This window comes from Trichechus manatus, unplaced genomic scaffold (assembly GCF_000243295.1).
Source record: "Trichechus manatus latirostris isolate Lorelei unplaced genomic scaffold, TriManLat1.0 scaffold00029, whole genome shotgun sequence".
Taxonomy (NCBI): domain Eukaryota; kingdom Metazoa; phylum Chordata; class Mammalia; order Sirenia; family Trichechidae; genus Trichechus; species Trichechus manatus.
In genome coordinates this window covers 6,638,470-6,663,446 of record NW_004443965.1, presented here as the reverse complement: position 1 = coordinate 6,663,446, position 24,977 = coordinate 6,638,470, and the positions used below count along the sequence as shown (strand labels likewise).

Sequence of the window (24,977 nt, the reverse complement as noted above, 5' to 3'; positions counted from 1 at the left end):
ATTTTTTTTTTTTTTTTTTAATTCTTCTCACTCTAGGCTCCGGATAGAAAACAGGGTCCAAGTGTGCTGTCTTGATTTGTCTGCCTTGGCTGTATCACTGTTATGTTGTATAATTACACTTTCCCCAGAACTTTCTTAATTTTGTCCTTTTCAAGTTGTGTACAGATCTAAATTTCCTCTTAAATCTGCTCAGCTTTCTGCTATCTTTTGACGTTTCTGTGCAGCAGGGCCTTTTGGAATCCCTCCTTAAAGATGGCCTGCAGACCGCCCACTTAGCTCTTTTCTGACACATTGGATTGGGAGCTCATGGCTCTTGCCAGATGTTAGTCAAGAGGAAGCACTAATTTGAGCAGATGTGTTCAACATCATCTGGGGGAAAAAGGACGCTGGCGTGCCATATCAGCATGTACTGTCACAGGGCTCAGTTCCCAGTCCTCTGCTTCCCGCCTTTGTCCCTGACCCTCAGCTCCACACTCTGAGTCTCCTGCAGTAGTGTTTTAAGTAGGCTAGAACTCCTCCGTTTGGGTAGGTAAAACAAAGAATCATGTCCCCTCTTGTTTTCTTTTTCTCTCGATTCCCTTTGGCAGTACCCGTGGTCCAGGTCTGCTTTGGTGGTTTCTGTGTGTGCTGCTTATATGACAAAGGTGCATTAATTTTCAGTGCTGAATAATTGTAGTTTTACTCTCATTCTCTTTATGCTGATATAAAAGGGTGGGGGGAAATGCCATTTTATCCCAGACTTAGAGATATAGCCTAAGTTTTTACCAGAAAAAGAAAAATGAGTGACATTTGTATAACTTAAAAAGACAGTGGTCTTTTGTAGGTAGATTTTTTTTTTTAAAGCAAATATCTCTTTTGACTGCTATGACATTTACACACCAAAGTAACTGCGCTGCTAAGTTACTCTCCATAGAACATATCACACAGGTACTATCACATTTCTTCCACACATGTTATCATGAAGAGCTTATGCCATAACCAGAGAAGTTATTTTAGGGACTCATATTTTCTCTCTAGAATTTGGGGAGTTTAATACAGGGTATCTGGAGCCCTTGGGTGGTACAAATGATCAATATGCTTTGCTGCTAACCAAAAGCTTGGAGATTCAAGTCTACCCAGAGGCACCTGGAAGAAAGGCCTGGTGATTTCCTTCTGAAAAATCAGCCATTGAAAACCCTGGGGAGCACAGTTCTACTCTGACATACATGGGGCCGCCAAGAGTCAGAATCAACTCAATGGCAACTGGTTGGAAAACTGTTTCATTTCTCTGATTTGTTTTGTTTTGTTCTTTTTTCAAGATGAGGTATTTTTTGTTTTAAAGTAATTAACATATTAAGTTTGATATCGTATGCTTAGTTAAGTGCTTAGAAAGCTCAATTAAAAAAAATACACCATTATGAACAGACATGAATTATACAATATAGTAATTAAATCATCTGAAAGAGCTGATAATTTTTCATGGATATCTTAAGAGTGTATTACTCTGTCCATTCACCACCCCTACCACACACACAAGGGTCTTATCCTGTGTCTGAGTAGTGATGTTGATAAGGTATGTAGCCAGTGGCAAATGATAAACGCGGAAGGTGAATTTAATGGAGAAGCTGCTAAATGTATTCCTTCAACTTGGGTGCTCTATTGATTTCTTACTGAAAAGTTCACTTTTCCCAATAGGAGCATTATTTTAACTATGTAGCCAAGACAAGGAAGTTTTCTTCATTTGAGTCTTTGAGTGCTTTCCAAACTTGGGAGGTACCACTCTTTGGAGGTTATTGCTGTTCTCAAATACATGAACTCTAAGAGAATGCCTACTTTTTCATTGGACTAGAATGTTAATATCAAACATTAATTTAAAATAGCAAACCATGGGCTGACGCTCAGCAATCGTGGTTGAAATGGGATTTCCCCTTTACTTATAAACAGAGGAAGTGATGCAGATATGCCCAGGGGGCTTCTGGGTAGGTCTTTCAGCTCCTGTGAAGTCACTTACTATGACCTCAGCAGATTGTGTTCTTTGAAACACACCAAACAAAAACCTAAGCAGGTGATTTCAATCAAGTCAGCTGGAATGCACTCATTCCCAGGTGATCGGCCATTTCTCGGACTTGGTTCTGTAAGGACCATTTTCGGATGGGCTGTTTAAAAGTATTTAGAATAGTCTACTCAAGGAGGTGTCCAGGAAATGACATGAAGTATTCCGTGCTCTTCACTTTATTTGAATACTACAGGGTGAAATGATGATACCTTGCGTATGTGCGGTGCTTAGACTTTCCAGAGTTCTCCCAATGTTTTGATATGATGGAACTTGCATACTAGAGAAATCATTTTTCTTATTCTTCAAACATATTTAAATATTATAATCCAGAATAATTTCCAGGAGCTTTAGATTGTCCCTTTCCATTTATAGATAAATCTTTTCATTCTTAGCAAGGCAGTATTTATGGGATCATCTGTTGAGAAAATATTTAGCCAAGTATTTTGAATGTCAAAATGGAGATACTTTAAAAAATTAGAAGTATTTAGTCTATTTCATGGCATATAGCATTTATAAAGTGACTTGTGATTGTTTTTGACAAAAAAACTGACAAAATGAGAAATAATTTGACTTTAAGAATGTTTATTTTCTAACTTGAATTGTAAACTTTCACTTAAACTACAACAATAAAAAAAAAGTTTATTTTCTAAGCTTGTTAATGTTTCGTTTCATTATCAGTTCTTGTCCTCCAGCACTAACCTGAGAAGTAAAAGCCACCCTGTTAGTATGTATATATATGCAAGTGTGGATATGTGTGTGTGTATCTATGTGTGTGTGTATATATATATCCACATTATGTGGATACACACACACACACGATATTATTTTTATGACTGGGTGATGGTTTATTTTTTTAATAGTAAGGTGATGTTGAGAAGTGGGCTCCAAATAGCTCTATTTTTCTAGAATTTAAAAAACTTCAGATTCCATAACTTGGCTTCTGTCCTTTTCATTCCTAAACCATATGGTTTATATTCTAAGATCCTTTGATGTGGTAGAAAAAGGTGGTAGACAATTAAACTGGTGAATATACTTGTTCATCCTTTGGTGCATCAATGAATTAGGACTTCAGATGTTATTTTGCCAGCTGGTATTCTATAATCAATATGTGAAATTGATTAGCCATACTTAACCTTAAAAGTATCCCAAACATACATGACTGTGTTTATTTCTATGGAGCCTACCTGTATTTTCCAATAAAGTAGTCACTGGCCCCATGTGGATATTTAAATTGAAAATAATTATAATTAAATAAAATTTAAAATTCAGTTTCTCAGTCACACTAGCTACATTTCAAGTGCTCAATAGTCACATGTGGCTAGTGGCTATCATATTGGGCAGCATAGAGATAGAACGTTTCTATCATGACAGAAACTTCCCCTGGACAACACTGGATTCTCTTGACCTACCTGGAAAGTCACTCTGCTGTTCATTAACACTGTAGGGAGTTATTTGATTTGGAACTATCTCTGTTTTGACATCCTTTACAGAGTGGTGAATAGAGTAAGCCAGAGAATAGAATGTATACCCAAACCTCTCTGTATTTCAGTTTTCTGTACAGCGTCTGCGTTATTTTCTTCCAGTTCTGGTATTCTGTGGTTCTATCACATAATATCTTGGCATTGCTGTCTAACATCTAAGTCAGGGTTACACTAGAAATTAGCATCCCTGCTGCTGCTTGTATGCAAAGTTACCCTTCTCTTTTTTTCATGATAGCTTTATTGAGATACAATTCACATGCCATAAAACTTACCCTTTTAAAGTATACAATTAAGTGGTTTTTAGTATATTTAAAAAGTTGTACAACTATCACCACTATCTAATTCCATAAAATTTTCATCAACACTCCATACCCTTATTTCGCCGTCCCCCGCATCTGCTGGCAACCACTAATCTACTTTGTCTATGTACTTGCCTACTCTGGACCTTTCATATAAATGGAATCTTGCAATATGTAGCCTTTTGTGTCTAGCTTCTTTTACTTAGGATAATGTTTTCAAGATTCACCTGTGTTATATCATGTATCATTACTTCATATTCCTTTCTAGGTCAAATAATATTCCATTGTGTGGATATACATTTTGTTTATCCATTCATCAGTGGATGGACATTTGAGTTGTTTCTACTTTTTGGCTATTAGGCAAAATGCTGCTATAAACATCCATGTAGGCATACGTTTTCAGTTCTTTTGGGTCTAAACCTAGAAGTAGAATTGCTGGGTTATATGGTAACACTGTTTAACATTTTGAGGAATTACCTACCTATTTTCCAAAATGGCTACACCATTTTACTTTCCACCAGCTATGGATGAGATTTCTAATTTCTCCACATCCTCACCAACACTTGTTATTGTCTATCTTTTTTATTATAGCCGTCCTAATATGTAGAGTGGTATCGCATTGACTTTATTTAGTCCCTTGCATTTCCATATGAATTTTAGGATCAGCTTCTTGATTTCTGCAAAAGAAGGCAGCTGGGATTTTGAAAAGAATTACATTGAATCTGTACATCGTTTTGGGGGAGTATTGTCATCTTAACAATATTAAGTCTTCCAATTGAAGAGCACAGAATGTCTTTCCATTTATTTATATCTTTAATTTTTCTCAACAATGTTTTATAATTTTCAGTGTCTTGCACTTATTTTATTAAATTGATTCCTAAGTGTTTTATTTTTGTGTGTGCTGTTATAAATGGAACTGTTTTCCTAATTTTCAGATTGCTCGTTGCTGGTATTAGAAATACAATTGATTTTTGTATACTGATTGTGTCCTGCAACCTTTGCTATACTCATTAACTCGAATAGTTTCTTGTGTTCTCCACCCTTTCTAATCCAATTTTTGCAGTAAGTTGCTTTAGTGTATTTATCATGTACTATGACTTAAAAGGAAAACCTTTTCTTCATTTTCTAGGAATTGTAGCTGTAGGGTATATCAATGAAGCTATTGACGAAGGAAATCCTTTGAAGACTTTAGACACCTTGCTGTTACCTACTGCTAAGATTAGAAATGTCAATCCAGACTATGCTCAGCACTACCAGGACGTCTTATACCAGGCTAAATCACAGAAACTCAGGGTAAGTCTCAAGATGCTTGTTATTTCTTGTCAACTTGCAGGCCTGGGTGGGGTGGATTTTTGACTCATTTTTCTTAAAGCTCATGAGATTTTGTCCCAGTGATCACCTGTGAATCAGAATGGAAATAGTAAGGCTGATATTTTTTGGTGGCAAACATTAGGGGAAAACCAGGTACAGAGCTGGTTACTGCTTCTATTCTTTAACTAAAACTCTGTTGTGAGTTAGTGTTTTTTTTTTTTTTTTTTGGTGTGAGTTTTTGATGAAGGTTTACACAGCATGTTAGGTTCCCATTTGACAAGTTCCACACAAATTGTTCATTGACATTAACATTTACCACAATGTGTCAGCATTCTCTTTAATTGTGTTCTCTTTCCAGTACTCTAGTTACCCCACCCCCCACCCCCTTATCTTCTCATCTTCCTTTGCTTTGAGAAATTGTTGACCTTTTGGTCACATACTGATGGTTTTTAAGTAGGGCACTGATCTTACAGGTAATATCCTTTATTTTGACTGCCCCTCTGCTATTTCACTAAAAGGTGATCTCAGAGGGTTGGCTCAGTTCTAGGTTAAAATGTATCTCAGTGCAATAGTTTCAGGGGAGTCCTCTGTTCTCTATTGTTCCAGTTTGTTTGGCCCTTTTCTCCCCCTCTAAGAATTTGAGTCCTCCATATTTTTTTCCCATTCTATCCAGGACCAACTATTGTGGCCCTGGTAAGAATGGTCCGTGGTGGTAGCCAGGCACCATCTAGTTCTAGTCTCAGGGTAGATGAGGTTGTGGGCCTTGTATATTTGTTTCTTCTCTCTGTTTTTGGTTCCCTTCTTACCGTACTGTTCCTGGTAAGTCGAAGCCCGTAGTTGTGTCTTGTAGATGGCTGCTTGCAAGCTTTTAAGACCCTAGACACTACTCACTTCACTAGGATGCAGATCATGATTTTTTGAACTATGTTATGCCAATTAACTGAGTTGTCCCATGAGACTACGGTCCTAAGCCTTCAAACTCAGAAAACCAATATTGGAAGGTGTATGTCTGAGGAGCATCCGTATTTGTGTCTTCGATGAATGTATGTGCCCTCACCCACATATTTATATTTATATGTACCTATAGATACTTCTATCTCTTCTCACCTGTGTACGTATCTGTACCTAGCTGTATACCAGTTTGCCGATACCCATCCATATGTGCTCAAACGCTCACTATTACTTTGGTTTTGTTGTGCTCACTACATCTATAATCGGTGCCACTTTTCCCATCACCAAAAATAACTAGTCTCTACTGTATAAAGTGTACTTTCTGTGGGTGAATTCTTGTTCCGAGTTCAATTGGTTGGATATTTACTAAGTACATACCGTGTGCATTGTGCAGTCTGTAGTATTTAGTAAGGAAGAAGGGGATATGGAGGGACACATGGCACCATTTGAATGTTCTGTCTCTACCCTCAAGATGCTTAGAAATGGCAGTGGGCATTCTCATAAAGTGTAATTAAATAACAGTAGGGATTAGTATGTGGCAAAGTATCAAATTGAAGGCTACATAGAGGGATTGAGAGATGGTTGGAATTGTTGTAGACTAGAATCCAAAGAGAAGTTGGCATGGAAATAGAACAGAAGCTGTTCCTGCAAGATAAGGAAGAGATGGTTAAGTAGGTAGAGAGCAGAATGACGCAGGCAAATAATAGAGAGATATTAGCAGATAATAGCAGTTCTAGGTGGGAAGTGCATGTTATTTTCTGGGCATGGGAGGGAACTGACCTGGCCATTGTCCTCTTGAAGAATAGTGGGTTTTATCTGGCTACAGGACATGTACTGATGTTTTGAGAAGTCCCACAGATACTGGCCACTGTTGGAAGGGTACTGGACTGAGGCTTGTGTGACCTGTCACCTGAGGGTAGGAGTGATGCCACCTGGGACCCAGCTACTTGTGGCTGCCATATACCCAGGTGCCAACTGAAAGGGGTAGACATCACCCCTGTATAAGTATTTAGAACCCAGGAACTGCCTCATCTGAAACAGAAACATATTTTGGCTAGAGCAAACATTTATTGAGCACCTACTCTTTGCCAGACATGATATATATTTTATGTATGTTATCTCATTTAATCCTAACAGTCCTATGAAGTAAGTATCATTATTGCCACATTACAGGTGATGAAACCAAGGTTAATCAACTTGTCCAAAGCCATCTAAAAACATATTATAACTCAGGTCTGTCTAATTCAAAAACATGTTATTGTGCATTAAGGCCAATGGAAAAAGATGTTTATTACAACATTGTTATAGCAAAAGACCAGAAACAACCTAAATGCCCATCAAGAGGAGGCTAGTTAAATAAATTCTAGCATATCCATACAGTGATATACATTAAAAAAGATGTGTGGATCTATATTGAGCAATCTTTAATATGTATATTGTTAAATGAAAAAAGCATGTTTACATTTCTGTGTGCATAAAAATGGGATACACACCCATTTAACCACTTTTGGTCTATAAAATTACAGACTTAGCCTATATTGGCAATTTGCCAACAGATTTTAAACACTATGATTCCAAGCAATGAATCAAATTTGGTTAAACTGCTATTTTAAAGCACAGTTTTCCTTTACAGCACATTGCTTTTGAAGCTTTCTTTTCTCAACCTGTTGTTTTTCCCTGGAAAAATCTGATTGGGTTGTTTGTTTGGCAGGATCTTGGTTTTGTTTTTTAATCTCTGCTATTTTGATACCTGGAATTTTCTGATTGTGTTTCTTATGGTTGTATTTTTGTGCCTTGCCTTCCAAGGTCTAGCCTTGGAAAATAATGGAAGAAAATTAATTACGTCACTGGTATCATCAGTGTAAAGTAAAACTTGTATCAAGGTACACAGCCATGAAAGATCACTGTGAGTAGCGTCTTCAGAAAACAGGTACTCAGTTTTACCAGAGATTGAGGACAGTGACATAAGTTGTGGATTCTTGGTCCTGTTTAACAGTATTTCCAGTATAACCTTGTGTTGTACTTGATTCCTTTTGTTTCTTGGGGAGAGGATGTGAGGTAGGGATGTTGACATACACTTGGCAGAGTAGAACACACTTTCTACGTCTATTCCCTTGAGGCATTCTCTTGGGAGCTGTTTTAAAATTGAAGGCTTTTCTTGAGAGTATATGATTTATATCCCACCAAAATACTCTGTTTTGCTTACTTATATGTTTACTCCAAAAAAATTGTGTTTTTAATAAACAAATATTGCTGTATTTTTCCCTTAGGTAAAATTGTGTTATGGTTGATAACTTTTTTTTGCAAAAGCCAGTTCCCTCCAATGATGTTTTTTCATCTTAAAACTTATTTTAGATTTTTCTTGCTTGTTTTAGTGTTTACCTGATTTGCATTTTTCACATAACCACACACTTAGCTGTACAGGGTCTTCATATGAAGTTTTTTTGCCTAAATCCAATGAGATAGATACGAAGGAACTAAGAAAACTCTGCCCATTCACAAATATGCATTTAGATGGGTTTTTTTTTTTTAATTCTTTTCTTGGTTATTACAAAGTATATGGTCAATGCACATTCCTACTGTAAAAGTAAATGGCATCTCCACAATCCTTCATCCTTAAAGATTTCCTTAACCTCATTCGTATTCACTAACACCACCCCACCCTTAACCACCAATACCCCACTTCTGGCTAATCCCTCAGCAAAGGGAAACATAATTATTCACCTACAGCAATATACTGGACATTTATAATAAAACACAGTTTTCCCTGTTAAGAACTATATGTATGCAAGGAATAGTGGAAGGGTTATTTTAAAATTTGAAATGACCTTATGAGTATACTTTTATTTTATCGTCCTTACTTTTTTTTAACATCTCCAACCAGAAGTGATGTTCTGTGCAATACGGACCACCTTGCCCTTTCAGCATGACTTTAACGGGCTTTCATGCTGTTAGGATGCTTTGGGATTTTATTCATTCATGCATCCAGCAGCATGGTCTGCAAAGCTTGGGGCTAGGACCCACAGAGGCTGAGAAGACTTGACCCTGGGGTTGCCACAGAGCTCAAAGAAGGGAGAGGATAAGCACCTTCTCCACTATACACATAGTGCTTTATGTGTGTTTATGGAATTATTATTTGCTTGTAAATGAGCTATTTAAAAGTGCTGTAATAAAAGTGGAAGAACGGTCCTCTGAGGACTTCAAGAGTTGGACAAACTTGGGACAAAAATGATAGAATTAGCTTTCTAGTCAGAGGCAGGAGAAAGAGAGGAGAAGTCTAGATCACAGCAAAGCAAGAAGTTTAGCCTGTGCCTACCTCATATGCAAGGTTTAACAGGAAAAAGGATAATAAAGTTAGCCCTGAATGCCAGATTGAAAATTTATAATTTGTTCCAGAAGCAGTGTATAGTCAATGACAGATTTCGAGATGGCGTTTTTGAGTACTGGATTCAAAGTGATATTTGAGGAAGATTAGTCTGGCAATTACCTGCGAAATGGAGGGTAGCTTGGCAGTGAGGAGAATGGTTAGAAGGCAAAGGTGGGACTCGGATCCTAGTGAGAGACATTACAAAGATAGCAGAAGTTGCAAAGATAGAATCAGCCACCCATATGAGAATCAAAGGAGACAGAAGAATAAAACATGATGCTAAATTTCAGTGATGGCACTGCCACTCACAGAAATAGGAAGGAGAAAAAACTAGAAGAGAATTTCATTTGGAGGTGTAAGGATTTAAACTACCAGAAGACAAATGGAAACGTGTAAGTTGTCACAAAGAAAGTGACAAAATCTTTTCTAATGAATCGTAGTCTCAAAATACTGATAAAGTATTTTAAAAAATTGTGCTTTTGTTGTGACGTTTAATTTTGAAGCATTTTTTCTTTGGAGTACTTACATGTAAGTATAGGATAGAGCTCCTTGCACTATGCGTATGTTATCCCAAGAATGTATATTTTCACACATGGCTTTCCTCGTTCTCTAAGATGATTTCACCATTGTAGGATAAGCAGTGGAATGATCTGTGATTTTTGACATGAGAAAATAAAGGAATGGATCTAGGCAACTATTTAGGCTACCCAGGCACAAAGCTATGAGATAGATAAAGTATAAGCCATCAGTGCTGTTGTAGTAGTAGTTAGTATGGTGAATAATGAGTATAATATTGCTTGGAGCAAAGCAAATGGTAAAAATCACAAGGATGAGGAGACTTGCCTTCACTGACCGTAACCATCTATGATCATGTGCATTAAGTGTCCTAATGATGGCTGTGTAGCAGAAGATGATGACCACAAACGGAATTAAGAACCCAAAGAATGCCAAGGAAATGAAGTAGTAGATTTGGAAGGGAGATGAAGACTCGCATGTATTGTGGACATCATGGCAGGTGGTGCTATCGGGCTGGACAAGATAGTACTCCTGCTTCAGGATGAAAAATGGCAGCATATATAAGAAAACCATTGCCCACACTAATCCACATGTTAGCAAGGCGTAGGTGCGCTTGGGCAGCCCCCGGTAAGTGAAAGGGTAGACAATGGCCAGGTAGCGGCTAATGCTGATACAGGCGAGGAGCAGAATAGAGCAGTACATGTTGCCATAGAAGATGACAGTGGTGGCCCGGCACATGACCTCTCCAAACACCCAGTTGTTCCCACTGAGATGGTAAGCTATCTTAAAGGGTAGTGTGATACAAAAAAGAAAATCCGCAATGGCCAGGTTGGTGTAGAAGATGGCCGTACTGATGGATCTGGTCCTGAAGATGAGCATCCATAGGGTAACTGCGTTGGCTGGCACGCCAACCATGAATACCAGGATATAGATGGTGGGTATCAGTCTGGTGCTTAAGGAGCTTCTCAGATACCCCATGGTAGCATTATTCACGTGGAGATTTGAAACACCTTCTTCAGGACACTTAGTTTTTACAGTTATGGTGGCTCCCGTCCAGCCTTCTATGGCAGAAAAGGGAAACTCTTCAAAAAAATTTTGGGGATCACCACGAAAGGTCTTAATAGGTAAAGTTGGCCCTGCCAAGTTGTCGGCGTCATTTTCCATGCCTGTAATTGAAAGAAGTATTAGTATATGATTTGTTGCAGAACCATATCTGCGCTTCAGGAGAAAATAAAACTAAGTATCTTATGCTGCATAATTTCTGTAGTTCTAGAATTAGGGTCATTTTTATTTTAAAAAAGTTTTATAGGTCAGACAATCAACAGTACATATACCCCAGCACCATGCTATCCTTGCAGGAGCTGTTAGAAACTAGATGAGACCTTGCAAGTAAGGAGTTTATATATATTGTGGGGAAGACAAAAATAGTGCATCAGACCATTATAGGCCAATGTCATGTTGATGATGAACTCTGTAGGCGTTCAGGCAGTAGTTAACAGATTCAGGTATTTGAGCAAAATGTCAAGGAAAAGATGAACTTGAGCAAAAGTGAGCAAGGTTCATAAAGTTGAAATTTAATAGATCAATAATATTCTGGTAGGTGATGAACGGACAAAGACATACTGTGAGTTGACATGGGATTTGGGAGTGTTGAAGTTGATTCAGCAAATGTTTATTGCATACTTACATACCAGTGGTATAAAGTTTTAATAAATCCCATCTCTATCTTTACTAACTTTCAGGCTAGCAGACAGGTGCATAAATACATTGTCTTACAGGAGATGATATTGAGCAGGTAGATTACAGCCAAATTCCTGAAGGGCCTCTGAACTTTCCTAAAAAATCATGTGCTTATTCATAAATTTTGAGGGATCGCACATACAAGATTTTCAACAGAGAAATGACCAGTCTGGTAGACAGTAGCTCCCCAGAGATTCCACATCCTAATCCTTAGAACCTGTGAATATGTTACCTTACATGGCAAAGGGGGCTTTGCAGGTGTAATTAAGGAAATTGAGATGGGGAAATTGTCCTGGATTATCTGGATTATAGGCCCAGGGTAATCACAGGGGTCCTGATAAGAAGAAGCCAGGAGAATCAAAGTCAGAGAGAAAGGTTTGAAGATATTAATGCTGCTAACTTTGAAGATGGAAGAAGGGACCATGAGCAAAGGAATGCAGGCAACATCCAGAAGCTGAAAAAGACAAAAAAACAGATTCTCTTCCTAGAGCTTCCAGAAATAGTGCAGCCCTGCCTACACCTTGATTTTAGGACTTCTGACCTCCAGAACTGTAAGATATTAAATCTGTGTTGTTTTAAGCCACTAAGTTTGTGGTAATTTGTTGCAGCAGCAATAGGAAACTAATACACTCATGATTTGACTTGTGTTTAAGGTGACTTTGGTTGACAGTGTAAAGAATAGAGTGGAAAGGCTAGAGGCAAGGGGGCCTGATTTAAAGGCTACTGTAATCATTCAAACTGAAGATGATGAGTTACTGAATGAGAGCAATGGTGGTGGAAAGGAGGGATGAACACGAGAGACTCAGTGATGAGGGCTCAAAGGGACTCGTCATCTGATGGACTGTGGGGGGCGGTAAGGGAGAGGCAGGAGGCAAAAGAGTGACTCATGACTTCTACTCCAGATGACTTGGAGGAGGAGGATGCCATTAACTGAGTTGCGGGAACAAGGGAGCAAGACTGAGGGGAAGCTAAATCTCAGGTTTTACTATTACTGAGTTTGAATTGTGGGTGGTATAGCAATGTATGAAAATGGCTGGCAGGGTTGGAAGACTAAGTGTAGTGTCCAAAATTCCAGGAGCCCAGATTAAAGGTATGGGTTTATTAGTCTGCATAGAAGTTGTAGTTTGATTTAGTAGAAGTAGTTGAGATGGTCTAGGGAGAGATGTGAGAAGAAAGAATCTAAACGTAAACTTTACGGAAAATGCCTGATTTTTAAGGGGCAAGGTCACAAATATCAGAAGGTGAAATCAATATGGTGCCTTAGAAGATAGGAATGAATTTTAAAAGCATAGAAACACATCAACCACATACTATAAGTATTTGGCATTACATTGCATGCAGATATTAGTAATCCTAATTTCTGAAAAGGCAGTTACACAAACAAACTTGAATGGTCAAACCTGTTTATCATGATACAATTTTTCCATTAATTAATCTTTGATGTGTATAGAAAATTCCAGTTACCGGTGAGTCAGTTCTGATTAATGGCCACCTCCATGTGTGTCAGAGTAGAACTGTACAATATAGGGTTTTTAATGGCTGATTTTTCAGAAGTAGATCACCACGCCTCTTCCAAGGTGCCTCTGGGTGGACTTTCAGTTAGCAGAGTGCATTAGCCGTTTGCACCACCCAGGAACTCCGTATAGAAAATAGATTCTCTCAAATTTCTAATGTTACCTTAAGATGGTAAATATAACCTCATACTTATTAATTAAAGAGGTCAATGTTCTGCCAGTTACGTCTTTTCACATGACCTCTGAATTCCTACTGGTTGAAAATTTGTGGTTAGTGTTTAGTAACCCGTTTCTCATTCATAGTTTCTCTTCCTGCTTTAATCTCTAGCAGTTAGCCCTAAGGTGAAATGAAGCCTTTCTCATAAGCCTGAGATTGCACAACTGAATTCAGCATGTAAAGTAGAGGGAGAGTGTTACCTCAACAAGTAGGCACATGTGGGTGATCGGTGTCACTTAAGGAAAGGTAGCACGATTAAAGAAAAGGGAAGAAAAATGTGGGAGGTGGCATTCTTCTGTGCCATCTTTGAAGGCATGTTGTGTGAGACTTCCGTTCAGCCACAGGAGTCCTTCCACTCATTTGTGTATTTTGGAAATGTTCTTGCACCAACGTCACCCACAGAGACTGCTTTTAAAGACGGACACAAAACTGGAAAATGATGGATTAAGAAACATGCTGTACAAGTAATCCCTTCAGGATTTGATAAGAGAGCTACTGAAACCAAGTGTTTTGTTTTCAGAAATTCCTGTGATTGAGCAAGACATGGTGCCTAAAAACGTATACCAGTCACTGTGTTTGTGAAAAGCTGACTGGATTCCATTTTCTACTAGAATTCCAGATCTAGTTCAGCGTAAATAAATCTTTTATTCCTTAGAGCCCAGTTCCTGAAAATAGGACTCAATGTAAAATTTTATGTAAAAAAAAACAAACAAACTTTATTTGAATTCTTTATACAGGTTCAATTTGGCATAATGTTTCTGAAATGTTTTTCTATCTGAGAAAAGGCCATGGAAGAAAACTAATCCAAAATTCAGCCACTAGGTAATGGTTCCTTCCTTCAGTGCCTCGTATTTTTCCCCCTACCCCAATCAAAAAAGGCACATTCACTTGTTTTGACTTACTTTACCTCCTTTAAATTCCCTTCTTTTCAATTTCACCAGAGCCCACTAGCATCCTGAAGGAACCACCTCCACAAACCTCTGTTCTTTTGCAATTCTGCTGCTCAGCATTTGGCTCATCCGCGCCAGAAAGAGCATTTACTTATCCTATTCATAGATTCCGCATGTGCTGCTGCTGTCTGCAAATTCTCTTAGAACTTTTCTATAACCTCTGGGATTCCAACTATCAATTTAAGCAATAGTCCCTTACAAGGGTGGTGGTGGTGATTTTCTCACTGTAGTCTTCCCTCACTACCCCCTTCCAACTCTTAACAGTGTTGACTGGAGATGACATAACAGTAGAAGGTTGTGGGTACAGACCAATCACAGATTTGCTAATTTTGGAGCAAGCAGGTTACAGGCTAACGTTGTGATAGGTGAAATAGGAAACTCATTAACAGTTGAATAATGCCCTTTGGGAGATCTGATTTCTAAAATTAAAAATTCATATATGAGGATGAGAGAACTCGCTCCTACCATTGAAAGTCAAAAAGATATTTCATTTGGGAAACGCTGATTTGTTATTTACATCTCAGCATCACTGGCGTTTGAAAGCAGATGATTTGCTCTGTCTAGCAATATTTCTGTTTCCCCCCATTTTGTTTATACCAGGAGGTATAAACATAGGGCTTTTCTTTTTACCCCTTGTGAAAGTACTATCCTGGCTGAATCAGAGAAAATTCTTAAAAAGCCAAAAACTTCTCACAAAGAACATTGATTTTTGGCTTAATTGTAGATACCTAAAATCTTGATTATGGCACAAATTTTTTAAACATCGGCAGAGAACACTTAGTCAGTGGCAAGATTTGAAAGAGTGAACAAGCTGTAGATACTTCCATGACTTCACCATTTAATAACTAAGATCAAGCTCTGCCTTTTTTGGTTTGTAGTTTGTGTGAAATGTAAAGAAAATTAGGTTCAGCTGACTCAATGCATAACATAAACCAACACCCCCACGCCACCCCATAAGAAGGAGCTTACCACTTTGACAGAAAGTGGACGGCAGAAGCAGTAGCCCAGCAGCTGCAAACATGAGAGCTTTCATTTTGATGACCTGAGTCCCAATTCTCAAATGGTTATCAGATGTATAAAGTTACAGAACACAGTTGGAAGCACGGTTTCGCATCAGTTCCATGTGCTATCAGTAAATGGAAATCCGTCTCCATAGAAGTTTGCTCCCCTGTGCTCTGCAGGCAGGAAACTCGCCTTGTCCTCTGCAGGGAAAGGGTGTGACACCACTGATTTTCAGTATGCAGTGACTCAGGCTGAGCCTCTGGCCAACAGAAGCACGCTACGTGATACCCAAGAAAGTCCTTTAACTCTTACTCATCCCTAATAATCCGTCTTGAATAGGCTGTAATTCCCACACAGTGTAGTTATGTTCATTTAAAAAAGAAAGCAGAACTTATACGGTCCTTTACAGAAGGCAGCTGAAAATTGATGCGAACAGTTAGTTTTGAATCTGCCCCATCTCTCATTTTTACCCATTTTTAAAGCGCAGTTTCTACTTCATAACTGAGCTGTCCGAAATTATCCTTTCTTTTATTCTCCCAGCTGTTTCAAAAGTTAGTTCTTGAGCTCTGTTACATAATTATAAATTTAACCAATCATGGAAGATCAACATTGTAAGATGTTAAAAGTTTTGGGTGCTTGACTACTTTGAAAATTCTCCATTAGTGTCACATTGGCCTGAATTTGTCATCAGTGCTTAGCCAGAACTTGATTTTGTGAATTTGTGTTTGTTTGTTTTCGTTTGCTAGTTTTGAGGGGTTTTGTTTTGTTTGTTTTTGCCACTGCTCAGTGTGTTCTGAGCTTCTAATTAAATCTCATCAAACCAAGATTTTTACAATCAAAGGTAAGTGGTTAATACTTCAGCTACATAATGTATGCTAACACAAACTGAAAAAGAATGCCATATTGAAGAAATTATAACAAAAAAAATATGAAAAATACATTTTATTTAATTGAAAATTTTCTAGGAATCATCTAAATTCAGGAATTTATTATTTGATTTGCACATGGCCTAGTTTCTGTTCATTTAATCCATCTGTAATTCATATGCTGAACCTGGCTGTTTAGCTGGAGATAGAGCCATCCATAAAAATGAAATTATTTCCAGTTTCTGGTAATGCAATTTTGGAAAGGAGATTTTACTTTGATAAAATTCAGTTTTTACTCTTGGTTTTATATTTAACTCTATCTTCAGTTTGGAGCCTTGGTGTCTCAGTGGTTAAGAGCACGGCTGCTAACCAAAAGGTCTGCAGTTCGAATCCACTAGATGCTCCTTGGAAACCCTGCGGGGCAATTCTACTCCGTCCTACAGGGTCGCTATGAGTCGGAATTGACTCGATGGCAGCAGGTTTGTTTTTGTTTTGGGTATCTTCAGTTTAATGTGTCACAATTTAAATTGTTGACTTAAATTCATTTGATTTGCAAAATCTCTCTTTAGCTTGACTTGTAAACCTAATACTTCAAAGGGGTATTGTCATTTTCTTCTCATTTGGATAGTTTGTGCTGGTGCTTCTTCTGCAGTGGTAAGTTACGAAGGAAGATGGGTAAATAAGACAGATGTAAATGAACTTGTATACAGCTTAGTTTTTTAGACAATAGAATAAGAAATGTTAAATTGTCTTTGGGCTTGGAAACACAGAATAAAATAGTTCCCACTCCCCCGTCCATTCATACCTCCTCTAGTCTTTGCTTCCCATCTTGCTTCCTGTTTGAAACTTCCCCATACATTCTCAAAAGAAATGGAACATATTACTGACAGCTGATGGGTCCCATGTGGCAGGTCTGGCTAGAGATGATTGTGGAGGCAGGGCCAAGCCTCCCTTCCTCCAGCGGTCTCTGACAGCCTGGGTGTTGCAGGAAGAAATAACAACAGTCATTTCTCTCATTTTCAGAGCCCTTTTCACACACTTTAGCCTCTGAGGGAAATAGGGTTAGAAGCCTGTGGGTAGAGCTGGAGAACGTTATTTTTCCTTCCTGCTCCCATCCATCTTGAGTCCTAAATGATAGAGTTGGTTTTCCAAAGCACCCTATGGCTCCAAGCCCAGAGTCACTACCTCCCACTCATCACTATCTTGCTTTAGGATTTAGGACACAACACTTGCTCCTACACATAAGCAAATATTCCCATTTTTTTAAGTGAAATGACTCATTCTCCCTAAAAATATTTCATTTCTACCTCCTGATAGCAAAATTTACTTGCAATCTTGGACACGCTTTTGTAAAGCATAGTTGCTAGTTGGAAGTCATACATAATAAATTAGATGTTAGAATTGCATTTGTAGCAGGATCATCAGAATCAACCCAAAGGCAGAACTGTAAGATAATTCAGTACATTTTAATTGCTGCTGTCACTTCCTCTCTGAAGCCATCCTCCACCAGCAACTCAGCACTCCTACCACAAATTAATCCCTTCTTAGCTATTTCTAGTTATGTGTCTACAGCTAGTATTGCACTGAATATGTTGTATAATGATTATTTCTTGACACGTCTGTCTCTTCTACTAGACTGTTAACCCCTTGAGGGCAATCACCATGGCTTTGTTTGTTTCTCTGTATCTTAGTGTTCTATAAATGTCATGTATCACCGTGTTTCCCTCAAATTTAATATACCCCATGTTACCCTGGGGCATCTTGGGACATAGTTTGGGAACCACAGTTAGAGTGATTGGGGGAGAGGAGGAAGTATTTAACTAGAGCAGTCAGGGAGGGCTTTGTGGAGGAGGAGGCATTTGAGTTGAAGCCTAAAAGAGAAAACTAGTCAGAGGGGGCGTGAGGTGAAGCCAGAGGGGGTAGGTAGAGCCAGATCATTAGAGCTTCACAGTTCATGGGAAGGGAGGCTATGCTTCATTCTAACTGCAGTGGGAAGCCTTTGGAGGATTGTAAGCAGAGGACGGACTGACTGACTGTGATGAGATGTACATTTGTAGATCATCTGGTTCTCTGTAGAAGACTACTGTGGCAGAAGGCAAACTTCGAAGCAACAAAAGCAGATAGGAGACCAGTGCAGCCGTCTGAGAGGTGACAGTGGAGAAGTGACCAGTGGTCAGACTGGCTCTATTTCATAAGTAGCTTTTACAGTAGGTAACAGTGTTTGGTAGCTGCTAAATAAAACTTTGTGGAAACTAATATAAAATGGCTTCTGATAAGCAGTTATTCGTTCTGTTTCATCATTCATTTGCTCTTCTTTCTTTCTTTTATTCTGTGACATTGTTTCCAGGACTCTGAGTCTGCTTCTAATGTTCTTTGGCTGGATGAGATACAGCAAGCAGTCGACGAGGCCAACATGGACAAGGACCGAGCAGAAAAATGTGAGCACTTGCCTTTTTTCACTGCTGAACTTGCCTTTTTAAAATTTAGTTACATGCTTGAATCATGTAATTTTTAATTTCTGAAAAGATTTGGACTCTCTTACCCAAGTTTTAGTCCTTGGATGTGTATTTATACAAAAATAAGATTAATTAATTGTACTGTGTTCAGAGATTAGATTCTGTCTCCGGTATTTCGGAATGCTACTGAACAAAATCCAGGGAGCAAAAAATGATATCTAAGCTCTTAAATTTTATAACTGAATCAAATCCTTTTTTATCTTGATCCTTAGGAAACTAGCCCATTTCTGCTTCATAAATGCCTATTCTCTCTGTCATGTCTTCCATGATTCAAATGATTAAAAAATTTTACTTTAAGCTTCAATTTTTAGGAGATATGGTATGAAAACTTCTGTGAAAATTTAAAACAGATTCTAAATGGTACACTAATACTCAAAATATACTAATAACCTATACAAATTTAAATAAGATTCTTAAAAGTATAGTTAATTAACCTGTCCATTCATGGCATAATTTAGAATCTATTAGGTTGTGTCAGGTTGTAGGATGCTGCTGAGATGCCTTAGTCTTGCTTCATAGATGTGCTTTTAAACTCTGGAAGCATCTGTGAGAAACATCTGGTTTTTATTTCCTTAGCCTGGAACACTATCTGAATTTCTCCAACCTGAACTTCTATACTCTTAGGAACTTAGAAGTCTTCCCTTTCTAGCAGTCTAGTTCTTAAGAAAAAATTAAAATTAAAATTGAGACACATATATAAGAGGTTTAAGTTTTAAATGTAAAAGTGAAGAGAAGCCATAGTCTGAAGACACAATTTAAGAAATTAGTTTGTAATTGTTTTTGTTGTTAGTTGCTGTCCAGTTGATTCTGACTCATGGCAACCTCCTGCGTGCGGAGTAGAACTGCTCTATACAGGCACTCAAATAGCCTAAAATGGTTAATGATGTTTCTTGTCGAGATCAAACTAATTTAAGAAGGTATTTTATTCCTTCTGTTGTGGATTCTTCTTACATTTGGCCTGCAAATGTTACATTGATTGTTTACTACATTGAGACTCACGGCCTGTTAACTATAAAAAGCAAGAGGTTTTCTCGGATATGTGCGATTCGGTATTGCGCACTTGTGCATTGAAAATCCTGCCTTTCCCTCTGTCCTGTCTCTCTGAGAGTTGATATACTTACTTCTACAATTTATAACAACAAAAAAGTTGTTCTGAAGTTGAAAACCATCCACACTCTGACATTAGAATGAGAATTTTCCGGTTTTTCAACAAGGAATTTAATCTTAATTTTAAAAACATTTTCTATCCTTTTTTATGAAGACTTGAAACAGATTCTGGTCATGTGTTGTAAGCATCAAACCCATCCCCAGATCATCTGATAAAAGGAAATGTGTTTGCCCATATGTTCTACCACAGGCAAAATTTAAAAGGGCAGAGTAGCCCAAGTCTCCTTCACTTGACTCAGTGTGCATTTTCACTGGAGGTTCTTGCTCATGTGAAGTAGGTTTGCCTCTACTATGACTCCTTAGAGCAGTGTTTCTCAACCATTTTTCATTGTTGCCCCTAAAAAGTCTTCTAGACATTTTTTTCCTAATCGCCCCCACCATAAAATTTTATTACCAGACACATATATCTGTTTATGTACTGTATGTAGATCTGTGCTTTATACATAAAAATATTTTTCACACACCCCACAAGGACCAATTTTTGCCCTGTTGGGGTGGTATTGCCCACACAGAGAATATATACCTTAGAGAGAACTTGCTGGTATATTGCTTAAAGTGTACAGCAGACATTTTTTTGGATCTCTTGGGAGATTTATGGAAGGTTTCTTATTTGTTCCTTAGCAGGAACATACCTGACTTTCTGGAGTTCAGTAACCTCACATCCTTAACTATCTGAAACTTAACCACAAACCCACAGATTAAACAAAAAAGCGTCAAATAGATGTCTTAAAACCTGCGTATAGGAGCTAACGTGCTTTATTCAATGGGGACCCCTCGGCCAGACACTTTGGGTCTATTTGTTCTTATCTTAGGCATGACTCTAATATGCTTGGTTGTTTCTCTTTCAAACTTGGAGCACAGCAGAAGCAACAAATTACAAGGAGGTTAAGTGTTTGGGCTGCCATACGCAGGCACACTGACAGCAGCAAGAAGAATTAGCTGGTAGTGAAGGAAGAGGGAAAAAAACTAAAAAACATAGGAGGTTTGAGGCCATGTTGTGCAGGAGCAGGTCTCTGGATGGTGCAAACAATTTACGCTTGTCTACTAACTGAAAGGTTGGTGGTTCAAACCCACCCAGTGGCACTGCGGAAGAAAGGCCTGGCGTTCTGCTTCTGTAAAGATTACAGCCAAGAAAAGCCTATGGAGCATCTATGCTGTAACACATGAGGTTGCCATGAGTCAGAATCAACTTGATGGCAACAGATTATACAGGAGCAAGTAAGTCCACATACCTCCATAGTCCTTGAAAGTATCACTCTTTGTATTATAACACAGTATAATTTTAATGACACAAAGAATTTTTCTGGCAGATCTCAGCAAACATTAAGCACCTACTATATACCAAGAACAATGGCTAAAAGGGTAAGCAGGATAGAGACCATTCCGTTCTTATGATCTTCTCCAAGGCACATGTTAGATTTTTATGGGAAATAGTTCTATTAGAATAACTATTGATACATAAAGGAGTAAGCTGCAGTTATCTGGAAGACTAACCTGTGGCCCAGCTCCTTACACATCAATATTTGATGATAAAGAACATACTATAAGCAAGAAATGTATGCCTCTAAAATAACCCCTTTTAAAGAAATTACATTTTACTGAGTTAGATGGTGAGATGAAGCTGTCAGATGTAATTCATGTGAGTATTCTTCTTTGCCATTTACTTACTCCTGCATCTCTCAAATCACAAACTTCTCAGATGCTAATACCCCCATTTTTCCCTATTCTACAAAGCTTTTCTGAAGAACAGGAAAGAGGAGCAGTTTACTTGCTTCCTATTAACCTCTGTAAGCATGAGGACATAACTGTTATACCTTTATTCAGAAACTATTGGACTTTGCTACGGAAGTTCTTCTTTAGTCTTTGTGTCTTCCTCCATATTTGGATGATTTCAATTCCAGGCTATTGATGGTCAGAACTCTGTTTTTCTTGCCCCATTCAGCCCTCATAGTGATATGCACATGTGAACATAATTTGTTGACAACAGTATGCCATTTAGCACTTGTATGGGTAGACTCGACAGCAACAGGTTTGGTTTGGTTTTGGTTTGCTTAACTTTGGCATGTGTGTATAAAAAAAATACATCTACCTCTCCCATCTCTTTTCATCTATAAAATATTTTTACCTGATTTCTTCCATTTTTTTGTTCTATATTTCTAACAGTGTGTACACGGGTTGTGTAAACAGTAGTTCCATTGGTTGACCCAGAACATTCTTACATAGATCATAAAGAATTCACCAAGTTAACTTTCTTTCGACACCCAAGAGTTCGGTGTAGTTTTATTTATGGGGAGAGACAGAAACTTGAAGTGGGATAAAATGCTTTCTAGGTCTAAATTGGTTCCAGAATGAAGTTTCTGGACTCCATTGCACACATCCACCTGATGTGCCTGCCTAGGACATCTGTTTAGGTTGTTTAAGACAATGTCATGAAGTATGACACCACTATACAGAAGAATATCAGACTGTCCACAGCTTCAATAGCATTTTGCTTTTTCTAAGATAAATAAATGTCTTTATAAAACTGGTTCTCAAATATTGATTAACGACCTAATCAAAGCTGCATATCTCCTGTTGGGGTGCATTCACCCCACTTCATAGATTACCGTAGTAAGCAAAACCTAGTATCTTGATACCACACGAGAGTAACCAATATTGAGTAAGGAAATAGTGCAATTTTAATAAACCATGCTCCCTAGGATCTTATTATTTTACAACCTAAACTGGTAGGTAAATTGGTGACTGGTTTGGGTATATGTGGTACATTCTCTCAGAGTAAAAATGAAGGTTCCTGGGTTGTGCAAACAGTTTGTGCTCGGCTGGTAACCAAGAGGTTGGCAGCCTGAACCCATTAGTGGCACCGCAGATTGAACAGGCCTGATGATCTGCTTCCGTAAAGATTACAGCCAAGAAAAGCCTGTGGAGCAGTTCTAGTCTGTAACACATGGGGTCTCCAAAAGTCACAAAAACAACAACAGTGAAGAGTAAAAAGGTTTAATACCAATGCATTCCATTCCCAAAAGGTTAAATTATATATTTGCATGCCTTTAAGGAAAGTTGAAGAAAACCACTAACAGAAGCATTATTTTCATTACCCAGGGGTTACTCTGGTCATTGACGTTAACCAGTTTTTGGAGAGACGAAAACCAAGTGATACTTTGTCTGTATTGACATCTTCCAGTCTGGATGCAAATGACATAATCCCCGAGTGTGCTAACGAGTACTACGATGCTCTTCTGAAGGCAAAAGAACAGAAATCTCAAAATGGTAAGCTTTTTCTTTACTTAGTACAGAGTAAATATAATTGTGAATGTGATGATTTCTGTAATACTATAGTTTCTTAATTTTAAGACAAAAATGTTGCTCAATTCTATTCCATTGGTCTATGTGTTTGTCTTTATGCCAGTACCACACTGTTTTCATTACTGTAGCATTCTAATAAGTTTTGAAGGCTCTTTACAGAAAGAAATTTGCCAACCCTTGTTTTAGAAAGAAAAGAAGCTTTCCAAGCAGTTAAAGACTATAACCCCCCAAACAGAGTTGTGAACATTGTTCTGGGAGTGAAGAGGATGATTTATTCTTATCTCTTTCTCCTCTGGTTCTAGTATGTCTCCTCTTTCCCAAGCTGATATGTTCCTCTTTAGGTGGATCATTCAGCCTTATAGTTCGGCTTAACTGTTACATATAGATATAATTTTTTCTTGAAGGCATCTAAAAAGTATACTCCTTTTAGAATGCTCACCACCTCCTAACTAACAGGAATCTTTCTGTTTTATGGTTCCCCCAAATGCCTATGCTTAGCCTTTTTCCAGTAACTAACTACATTTTTTGGGAATAAATACTTGGACCCTGGGCTAGAAACCAGCTCTCCTCAGCTTCTGGTCGTATTATATATTCAAACTAGATATGAAAACAAATAGGAATTCTTTTTTTCTATTATCCACTGACATCCAACCCAAATGGAGCCTTCTAATGCCAAGCAGCTGACTTTTAACCTACTAAGAACTTCTCACTTCTCAGTTCTTATCAAGTAGATATGTTTCCATCATCTTTGCTTACCTTCTTTCCCTTCCACTGAGAGAGTTGCCTTAAGAAGAGTGGTTATTCTTCTAAAAGCATTTATGAATTTGATACCTATTAGTGACTTAAAATTATTACTGTGGACATCCTAATTGACTGTACAATATATTTTCTAGTAGTCCAGCATTTCCATACAGATGAACAGCTGTTGTCTGACTGTCCATTTGGAGAGAGATACATCTTCCTTCCTGGGTATTAACAAATAGAAGAAAAGGCTGAGAGACATTTGAAACCAAATAAAGTGTCAGCACACTATAAAGGGCTTTAAAGTTACCTCTGCTTAGTTATTTGAGTCCGTTTAAGTATTCTTATGTGGAAATTCATGTGAACTTGAATTTACTTATAAAGGCAATGAGTCTAATGCTCACTTGGCAGCAGTTCACTTAGCTTGACCTAAGTCAGAACTTTCACTGTTGTTGGGTTTGGGAGTCATGACCATATAACAAAATAAACATATTTATAAATATGAAGCGTAGCCTATGGATTCATGAGAAAGAGGCGTTCTTCTTGACCAATTTAAGTCATGACTGCCACAGATATTTCATCCCCCCGCCAAAAAATAAAAATTAAATCCTTCTAACATGTATTATTTTGTGTGGTTATGTAGAGCAAGGTAAATCAAAGGGACCATGCATTGTCTTTGTCCCTATGTAGTGACCTTCATGTTGTGCATATGCCGTTCTGTACTTTATATGAATTTGTCTCCAAGGTGAGTTTCTTTTGCTTTGGTTTTACGCAGATCACTGGCCCTCCTTAAATGTGAGTCACAGTCCTTTTAGGCCACTCCTTATCAGAGAAGCTTTTAATTTAGTTACTAAATGACTTTCTAAGCAAAGAGGATCTTGCTCATTGGTTTCTGTCTACTGGTAGTGTTATTCACTTCTACCTGGGACATATATCCCTGATTTCCTTTTCCTTCTCTTTGGCCCGTTTATATGCCTGTCATCCTCATGAAGAATTTCAGA

General features: G+C 38.1%; 2 protein-coding genes across 11 annotated transcripts in view; one reads left to right on the top strand and one right to left on the bottom strand.

Moving 5' to 3' along the window:
* IQGAP2 (IQ motif containing GTPase activating protein 2) overlaps positions 1 to 24,977 on the top strand; it is a 333,035-nt gene that overhangs the window by 231,015 nt on the left and 77,043 nt on the right. For all 10 annotated transcript variants that reach the window (XR_002823745.1, XM_023729491.1, XM_023729494.1 and 7 more), the window contains 3 exons: positions 4,945 to 5,108; positions 18,597 to 18,687; positions 23,032 to 23,199. Coding sequence is in view for 9 of the 10 variants with exons in the window: in XM_023729491.1 (XP_023585259.1) it covers positions 4,945 to 5,108; positions 18,597 to 18,687; positions 23,032 to 23,199 (423 nt within the window). In the remaining variant the exon portion in view is untranslated. The remainder of the gene's footprint in view (positions 1 to 4,944; positions 5,109 to 18,596; positions 18,688 to 23,031; positions 23,200 to 24,977) is intronic.
* F2RL2 (coagulation factor II thrombin receptor like 2) lies at positions 8,592 to 18,580 on the bottom strand. Its single transcript, XM_023729499.1, has one exon. The coding sequence runs from the start codon at positions 11,122 to 11,124 to the stop codon at positions 10,054 to 10,056; it is 1,071 nt and encodes a 356-aa protein (XP_023585267.1). The 5' UTR covers positions 11,125 to 18,580; the 3' UTR covers positions 8,592 to 10,053.

Coding starts and splice junctions, on each gene's coding strand:
- F2RL2 (XM_023729499.1), bottom strand. CDS start 11,124: ATGGAAAATGACGCCGACAACTTGGCAGGGCCAACTTTACCTATTAAG.